General features: G+C 47.3%; 1 protein-coding gene across 1 annotated transcript in view; it reads right to left on the bottom strand.

Moving 5' to 3' along the window:
• Positions 1-224: 224 nt before the first annotated feature.
• Positions 225-9,813, bottom strand: part of slc8a4b (solute carrier family 8 member 4b) — a 43,255-nt gene continuing 33,666 nt past the window's right edge. The window contains exons 5-9 of the mRNA XM_062515770.1: positions 6,735-6,841; positions 5,261-5,385; positions 4,715-4,814; positions 3,776-4,048; positions 225-669 (exon numbers count right to left, since the gene is read on the bottom strand). Of these exons, the coding sequence (XP_062371754.1) occupies positions 290-669; positions 3,776-4,048; positions 4,715-4,814; positions 5,261-5,385; positions 6,735-6,841 (985 nt within the window). The 3' untranslated portion in view covers positions 225-289. The remainder of the gene's footprint in view (positions 670-3,775; positions 4,049-4,714; positions 4,815-5,260; positions 5,386-6,734; positions 6,842-9,813) is intronic.

The following is a 9,813-nucleotide window of genomic DNA, read 5'->3' as shown; positions in this document are numbered from 1 at the left end:
CCATAATTACGCGCCGCCATTCTTGATCTTGCTCTTCACTAACCGTGACATTTGGCCACTACATTGACTGACAGTCTCAGTCTCTCTCTTTCTCTCTCTCTCACTCCTTCCTCCTTTTCCGTCTCTCTGTCTATCTCTTCTCTTTTCCCTAACAAATCTCTTTCACTTCATAAAAAAATTGCCCTTAATGTCCCCATTTTTGCATCTTCTTTCTTTCCCCCTCTCCCTCCATCTCTCTCTCTCTCTCCATCTCTCTCTCTCTCTCACTGTCTCCATCCCTCCCTCTCTCTCAGAAGCCGGGGATGTGGCAGTAGGCCTCCAGCGAGGCCATGAGGATGTAGATGAGCCAGAAGCTGACGAAGATGGCGGCGGTGACCAGCTTGCAAGTCCGAGGGCCGCCCAGCTCGCCGCCGGCCACGCTGGCGCGCCTGCGGTACAGCAGGATGCTGACCGCCACCACGGCCAGCCCGGTGAACAGCGACACGGAGAAGGCCAGCGAGCCGGGCTTGACCAGGAAGGGCTTGCCCTTGATGCGCCAGTGGACGGCGGCGATGGTCCAGGCCACGCCGATGCCCAGGAAGACGTTGACGGCGTTGCTGCCCGTCACGTTGCCGATGGAGGCGTCCGCGTACTGGTCCTGGATGGCCGCCACTTTGCTGGCGAAGGTGTCTAGGGGATGGAGAGAAGGGGGGGAGAGAAAGAGAGGGTGGGGGAGAGAGAGAGAGAGAGAAAGAGAGAGAGAGAGGGTGGGGAAGAGAGAGAGAGAGCAAGAGAGTGGGGGTGAGGGTGGTCATGGGGGGCAGTAGGGTGAGAGAGTGATAGAAAGAGAGAAAGAGAGGATGGGAGAGGGGGAGAGAAAGCAAGAAAGAAATAGAGAGAGAGGAGTAAAAGAGGGAAGGTTGTGATAGGAGTGCAGTAGCGAGAGAGAGAGTGAGAGAGAGGGAGAGAAAGAGAAAAAGAGATGGTGAAAAGGAGAGAGAGGGAAAGAGCGGGGGGGGGGGGGGTAGAGAGGGAAAGAAGTTTAAAAACTCCTCCATAGAATCAGTGTCTTCCACATGAATGCATCATTAAAAAAACATACTGTACATCCATAAATATAACATTAGAATAACCACAAGGCTTTGGACCAGACATGGAGTGTACAAGCCTCTCCATCTCTACCGCTGTAAGAACCATCTCGTCATACTGCACCATATAACTACCATCCCCCAAACACCAGAACAGAGAGAGAGGGGGGAGAGAGAGAGAGAGAGGGAGAGAGAGAGAGAGAGAGAGAGAAAGAGAGAAGGAGATAAGGAGAGAGGGGGAGAGAGAGAGATTCTATACAGCACCAATTTAAAACACTGCAGCCATGTTGTGTAGCTGCATCCCTGATCCAAACCAAGGGGTTTCATCATCTGAGCTTTAACACGACGGGCTCTCGCTGATGTGAACACTGTCCCCATTCATGTCCACACAGCACATTGTCCACACCAGGGCGCTCACAGTATCTCATAAATTAATGCTTAGAGGAAATGCAGGCTGACACAGCAAGCTGTAATTAATGACATTTACAAATGAGAGAACAAAACGACTCTGGTCAGGAAATCGAGTAAGTCCGACTGGGTTCTTGTTTCACGAGGATGTGAGTTTTTTTATTTTCTATTTTGCTAAAGCCGAATAAGTCCATTATATCCGCTAACTCAGAGCAAGCAGAGTGCTGATAAGAGAAGACAGTCTACAGAAATGCCCGATACACGAAGAACTGAACTCTTCTAAATTCACGGCACATTTAGGTTAGATGAAATGCAATAAAGTTCCATTCAAAAAGAGTCATTTGGCGAGGCAGAGCATTTCTCCCTCTACAGAGACTGTGTAGCACAAGGGCTTCTTCGCCAGAGAAACTTCCGGAGAGCAAACAAGCTGAGAAAAAAAAAGAGGGACAGACAGCCAGTCAGTCAAAGAGAATAACAAATTTAGAGGAATGCGACGAACAAACAAAAGGAAAAAAAAGAAAGACGGAACGAAGGCATGAGTCATGAGATAATGGCCAAGGCTATTGTCCAGGCAGGGTGGCAGGAGCGACAGAGAGAGGGATAATAAGAAAGAGGGAGGAGAAGAGAGAGGGATGAGATGAAAGAGGGGATGAGAAAGACGCGAGGGCCTTAGCGGAGGAGACAGCAGAGCACTATGGGGAGCAGGTGAGAACAGCACAGAGGAGAAAATGAAAAAGATTTAAACAAGAAAATGCAGCCCTCAGGTGGAGCATCAGACACACACGTCGTACACACACCCACACCCACACACACGCACACACACACACACACACACACACACACACACACACACACACACACACACACTCTCTCACACACACATACACACATGCACACACATGCACACACACACACACAAACACAGATACGTGCACATGCACACGCACACACACACGCACATAGAGACACACACATGCTTGCACAACAAATGTGTGCCCTTGAGGTTCAATATACAGTTCCACACACACTCTCTCATTCTGTCAAACATTTACCCACACACACACCAACACATTCACACACATACATACAGTACGTATACACACACACACACACACACACACACACACACACAAACACACACATTCACATTCACATAACCCAGAAAGACACCTGGGCTTGATCTTGTGAGTTATTTTTCAACACATTTAAATATAGCCTCCACGCTTCCATACACAAATCATGAAATTCATAAACCATAAGCGAGGGGTTACTGGATCCAACCAACCACCCTGCAACCTCATAGCAACCGTTTCACAACATTAACAGTATGGCACCCTCCACCTGTGCCATGCCGTGACCCCTCATAATGGTATCTCCCACACCTTCATCAGTCACCTACACCTACCTCCGTCACCTCACGGGGCAGACTCCAGCTAAACTGGGCTAGTTTGTAACCAGGAGCCATTTATCATGTCACAGCGTTATGGAAAAGAGCTGCCACCCTTCCCCCTATAGTGCAGCTGGGGACCTCAACTACGGTGGCTCACCAGGGCCAGCTGGAACAATGCGCTATGATGAGGTAGATTCCATGAGGTGCTCCATGGAGGACTTGTCTACACAACTCTGTTCTAGCAAGAATGCCATGCTACGGTGCTCAAGTAGGACACACTTGTTTCAATTTCAAACAGGGTCTGGAATCACAGGGATACATTTCATTGGTCTCTAAACACACTGTTTGTGTGTGTGAAAGAGAGAGAGAGAGAGAGATAGATAGATAGATAGATAGACATTCAGGCTGTGTCTGAAACATCAGTACGCATGCTGGGCAGTGTGCATTTTCCGGAAGTTACGTCAGAATAGACTGTCCGAAAGTCAAGCGCTCTCACTAGTTGGGTACTTCGTTTGGCGTGATTTCCAAGCGTGCATCGATGCATCTTTTTTGCCCTCAGATATCCTATAATCCATTGCGCAGCGCAGGTCAAGCTCCACACGTCATGCAAATCGTCAACACAACCCCCCTCCCCGAGTCAGGTGACGCCAACTAGTTAGTGCTGTCCAAATGTAGGTAGGGACGCGGACGCATACTGAGGAGCAAGCTAACTAAGACGCTACTGGAAAGAAGGTACTATCCAGCGTGCACGCTTGACTTCTGGACACAACCATACTTTATTGATCCCCAAGGGGAAATTCAAGGTCCCAGCAGCTTAAGACACCACACACAACATACACTACAATGAGTGCCATGCTATGGTGGCTCATATGGGCCAAACTTCAAGTTACTGAGGACATCCAAAACCTACCGGGGACGGAGGTGCCCAGAGCCACAAACACCACGGCGGTGACGGAGTCCTTCAGGCCGATGGTGCAGCCGAAGTGGGAGGCCAGGTCGCCGGTGATGGCCGTCAGCACGCCGATGAGGCTGATGGACACGATGAAGCAGGCCCAGCCGTTCCAGTACTCGGTGGGCGGCACGAAGGCGAACAGAACCTTCCAGAAGACGGTGAGGAAGTGCATGATGTAGTCGAAGCAAGACGGCAGGCGCTCCTCACCGCTCTCCTCGTCGTCGTCATCACCTGTAAGCGAAGCAGACCAGTTACGAAAAAAAACAAAAAAACAGAAGCTCTGCTGAAAGGACCTGCAACGTACACCGGCGACCTGGGTGGTCTTTTCCGGATCCCACCCCTGCTCTCTCTTCCATTCACTTCCTGTCATTCTCCACTATCTCTATCATTAAAGGCATAAAAAGCCTGAAAATAATAAATAAATAAATAAAAAAAAGCTCTGCTGAATTTGACTGAAAGCAGCCATGCTACGCTACAATGCTCTCTACCAAAGCTTAGAAAAGAGAATGACATTCTCTTCAGCACAAGGGAGGCTGAGGGTGATTGACCTGAATGACACTTGGAGTTATTGACTAATGGAAACCCGGCAGGAGCATAAAAGGAATTTAAGAGCTACAAGATATCACTGGAAGTAGCGATGCTAAAACGTCAGTCTTTCTGCTGTGTGTACAAGAAGACATGACTCATGTCCTCCATGTTTGTTTCTGCCCTGAATGTCTTGCAAATCCAAACTATTATAACTATAAAATGAAATAATACTACTAGTATATAAAATAAACGCCAACCGCTCAACTCTCCATGCGCTCCAACTGGCCTGAAATTGCTGTCGGCGTGTGAGGAAGAGATGCGTGTGGACAGGAAGTGGGTGAGCGAGCGGACGGAATGTAAGTGACTGACCTGCGCTGACCGTGACGGCGCTGACAAACTGCTCCCTCCAGCTGCTGCTGCCCACCACCAGAGCCAGGTTGGTCTTCTTGATGAGCTTATCCACTGTACTCTACAGACACACACACACACACACACACACACACACACACACACACAAACATACAAACACATACACACAAATACACACACCACACATACATACATACACACACACATACACACACACACACACACACACACACACACACACACACACACACACACACACACACACACACACCACACATACACACACACACGCACACACACACAGACAGTGGACAGAATATGAACTCGGATGATGCATTAGGCTGTCATATAGCAATAAGCAGCTTAGCTTAGTTTGTCAGCACACAATTGAAAAAAAAACAAAACGTCTGTTATAATTGGAATACCTGGAGGCGGCCCATGAACCTCCCTGAAAATGCTGTCCTACTGATTGCTTATAAGAGTGCTGCTGTAACAGTGGCCAAAGACCATAGAGTGCAATGCTTTAGGCTGCTGAGGGGTGGTTACCTTGAACTCGTAGGACTCCTCGATGACCACCTCCATCCGAGTGTGCTCTCCCAGACTGGGGCAGCCCATCTTGGCCACCTCCTCGTCATCTGCCCCCACCACTGGCTTGTTCTCATTGGAGTCTCCTGACACCAAAAACAGAGAGAGAGAGAGAGAGAGAGAGAGATTGAGAGAGAGAGGAGGAGAGAGAGAGAGATTGAGAGAGAGAGAGAGAGAGAGAGAGAGAGGCAAAGATTGAGAGAGGGAGATAAGAAAACGTTAATGCAAACCATTATTCCACGTGTTCATATCTTGGTATCTGTTATGTCTCTGTATGGGAGTGAGAGTCGTTGCACTTTCAAATGAGTGTGTCCCAGCTTGATATTTAGCACTAATTAGAAAAACTCCCTACATGCTCCTTATCTCTCTGCCGAGAACACGATGAGAAGGGGAACAAACAGTGCGACTGACACTGCGCTGTCGAGAGTTACCAGAACGGCGCGCGTCCTGGTAATTGAAAGAAGCAATAACCTATTTGAAAAACGAGGACATTCGTTTCAGTCAGAAGCTCCATTATTAATGCGCAGTATACTGATCCAGCCTGCAGGCCGCTAGGCTAAGACACGCTGGTGCTGTTAAAACTCATTATTTTCCGCGCTAACGCCTCGCTTGCCTCGCGGTTAGCTCGTCGCTAGCGCCGCCCTTAAACCAAACGTGTACGTTTACAGTCGCAACATAAAATAGGATGACGATAATAAGGACATAATAAAGCTAATTGTCTATGAAGGTAAAAAATCCGACCCACATAGGAATACCAAGATGACGCTCGGCTATTGTGAACGAATGAAATGGGATGGTTTTATCAGCTTACTGCGGACTGTCTTTTTTTTTGTTATGTCTTTCTTGTCACAGTCTCCCCTCCATTGGTATTCCCCTCATTCTCTCTCTCTCTATCACTCTGTCTCTCTCTCTCTGTGGTTGTTGTTCTTTTTAAGACCCTGCTGTGCTTGAAGAGCGATCTGCTTCATTTTCTGACTATTTTCCTAAATCGCTGAAATCTGTAACGAGATGTCTTCTTCTGGTGGAGCCCAAATGCAAACGGATGTGGTGTTTGAGTGAAAACAAAATGGGATTTTAATTGGGAAGTCAATCGAGGTGAGAGAGTGAGAGGGAAGGGGGAAAGTATGTGTGTGTGTGTGTGTGTGTGTGTGTGTGTGTGTGTGTGTTGGTTTAGCCATCACAGTGCTTACCATCCTGCATTATCTCATTGAAAGAGAGTCAACATGGTAACATAACACACACACACACACACACACACACACACACACACACAGAGAGACATATACTTTATTTGATTCCACTATACAAGTCAAGTTACATTAGGAATCAAATCTCCTGAATAATCCAGTAGATTAAAGCAGTTCAGCAATCTATCATGAGTTTACAGACACACGCACAGACACACGCACACACAGATATATAAATATATATATACCATGTTTTTGTCCAATCTCCAGCAGTACTGGTTCACCCAGCTCGATGGTGAAGATTTTGTTCTTCTCGTACTCCTCGTCATCAATGATTTTCACCTCAATAATTTTCCTGTTTGAGAGAGGAGAGAGGAAGAGGAGAGAGGAAGAGGAACAAACATTACTAGGACACTGACGCTGAGTGAGCATGTAGTACACATTACATGAACAAAACAAAGCGTGTGTGTGTGTGTGTGTGTGTGTGTGTGTATGTGTGTGTGTGTGTGTGTGTGTGTGCGGCACACGTGTATGAATGTGACTGTTGGTGGGTGTGACTATTCTCAGATCTAAGACAGCCAAGCATGCCTGCCTTAGTGCCTTCCATAGCTACAGCTAAACATCAATTATTTATCTACCCCAAGCTGACAGCAAAACTCCAGTCATACCACACACACACACACACACACACACACACACACACACATACACACACACACACATGCAAATTAACATAAAGACGACAAAAACACAAGCAAACTCACCCACACACACAGATTGAGCCCCCTTCATGCATAATTCATAGTCTTGAGCAAACATCTTATTCAGATTTACATTGTATGGGATGTGATTAAAGAAAATGCCCCCATCACTTCCGCTTCCTCCTATCTTCCTACCCTTACCTCAACACAAACTCGCACACCACACACACACACACACACGTGCGCACGTGTGCACTCACTCACACACACACACACACACACACACACACACACACACACACACACACACACACACACACACACACACACACACACACACAAGCACACACACACACACACCCAAACATACACAAGTGTGTGTGCGCGCGCACACGTGCCCACACACACACACACACACACACATACACACACACAATGCATAATATATGTGCCTTTTCACACTTTTTATTTTTTTTTCTGAGGCAATTTCCAGTGAAGACCACACTGCTGCACCCTCTGCATTATTGAAGCGGAGACGTGTGATCATCAGTTAGGACTTAGGAACAAGAGAGACCCTCACTGAGCCCCTCATAGAGCCTCCATAGACACCCAAACACAGCTCTCTCCCCAGCACAAGGGCTTCAGTGCAAAAGGGTTCATGATGCAGTCATCTACAGTACGCTACGCTACTGTAAAAACCTGACATGGGCTCCACAAGACGTGGTAAGCAGGCTGCTTTCTTTTTGGGCAAAATAATAGAGAGAGAGAGAGAGAGAGAGTGAGAGAGAGAGAGAGACACACACAGAGAGATAAAGAGAGATAGAGAAAGATAGGGGGAAGAAAAGCATTGCACTGGGGGATACAAAATAATTTGATTTACAAAACAAATGAGAGAGAGAGAGAGAGAGATACAGAAAAAAAGGGAGACTAACAGGTTAAGAAAAAGAGAAAAAGATAGACAGAGGAAGGGAGAGCGAGTGGAAGACAGAGGACTCAAAATAATGTGAGCTCCTGCCAGTTTTCAGACGCATGAAACATGAAAAGAGAGACAATGACAGAGTGAGAGACACAGAGAGGAGGGTGAGACAATGAGGGAGAGGGCCCTGATACGGGAGCGGCCATTTTGATTAGACTCCATGAATTATGAAGCGAGGGAGGAGGAGAGGGGGGGGGGGGGGTACAGAAAAGGGTCCATCATCCTGGACATCTGGGAAGCTAAATTACTGTGGGGAACCAAAGCAAACCAGGAAATATAGAGAGAGAAACAGAGATATGTGTGTATTTTAATAAACTCATACACCCACCCACACACACACACACACCCACACACACACACACACACACACACACACACACACACACACACACACACGCACACATATACAGACATACACACACAGAGATACAGACACACACACACACACACACACACACACACACACACATACAGACATACACACACACATATTTAAAATTGAACAGCTTAGCATTAAGCCAACATACTGCTCCTTTAGAGGTCTTACACACACACCCTTCCATAAATATTCAACACATCAACATGCATTTCAGACACACATTCACACATACCCTTGATCATAGAGCATGTTTTATGAACACTCAAGAGTGTGCACAGGCACAGGCGTGCACACACACACACACACACACACACACACACACACACACACACACACACACACACACACTTGTCCTTGATGAATGAACTTTCCCAGACTGTAAGCACATGTGTCAGGCGTGATAGGGTGTGTGTGTGTGTGTGTGTGTGTGTGTGTGTGTGTGTGTGTGTTGTCAGCAGACAGGGGGCAGGATACCCCCAATGCACATCCACACCATCTTCCTCTCTCACTCTTCTCTTATCTCTCTCTCTCTCTCTCTCCCTCTCTCTTCCTCCCTCCCTCTCTCCCTGCCACTCAACTCCATTTCATTAAAATGGATGGCTATTTCAAATTCAATTACCTCTCTCCACTCGTCTGTGTATGTGTGTTTGAGGGAGAGGAAGAGAAATGGCAGTGTGTGTGTGTGTGTGTGTGTGTGTGTATGTGTGAGGAGGAAGAGCGTGACAGTGTGTGTGAGTGTGTGTGCGGGTGTGACTATGTAAATGGGCCAGACAGGCAGACAGACATGTGTGAGTGTGTGTGTTCATCTTGTAATGCAGTGGTGCAGGGCAGGGGGACGAGCTGGACTCTCCCAGAATAAGCAAGTGTGTGTGGCCGTAGGAGCCTGAGGCTACAGCCACACTGCTCCCTTTGCAGTCGGATACGAAACATTTTTGTTTAGTTTCTGTCCAGTCCTGTCATCCACACTTCAGGATTTTCTAGCTCCTGAAATGGAATGATTGAAAATTGTCACTGTCAGCCTCACATTTGAACATTTGAAAAACGCAGGATTCAGCCTTACATCTTATTTGAACAACGCAGGATTTGCATACTGCATGCGCAACATGGAGACCGAAGTACAAGCTCTACTAGCCTTGCAGTCTTAGGTAGCATCTGTGGTGCAGTCAAACTACACATTTGACATCATTGCTGACCGATTGGTTGAATGGTCATGTGACTTGCTCCTCAGGTGCCTCCCTACTTCAGGTGACGAGCAGACAAGATTCTAGCAT

Source organism: Sardina pilchardus, chromosome 16 (assembly GCF_963854185.1).
Source record: "Sardina pilchardus chromosome 16, fSarPil1.1, whole genome shotgun sequence".
In the NCBI taxonomy this organism is placed as follows: domain Eukaryota; kingdom Metazoa; phylum Chordata; class Actinopteri; order Clupeiformes; family Clupeidae; genus Sardina; species Sardina pilchardus.
The sequence above is the reverse complement of the archived record's forward strand: the minus strand, read 5'-3'. Positions and strand labels throughout refer to the sequence as shown.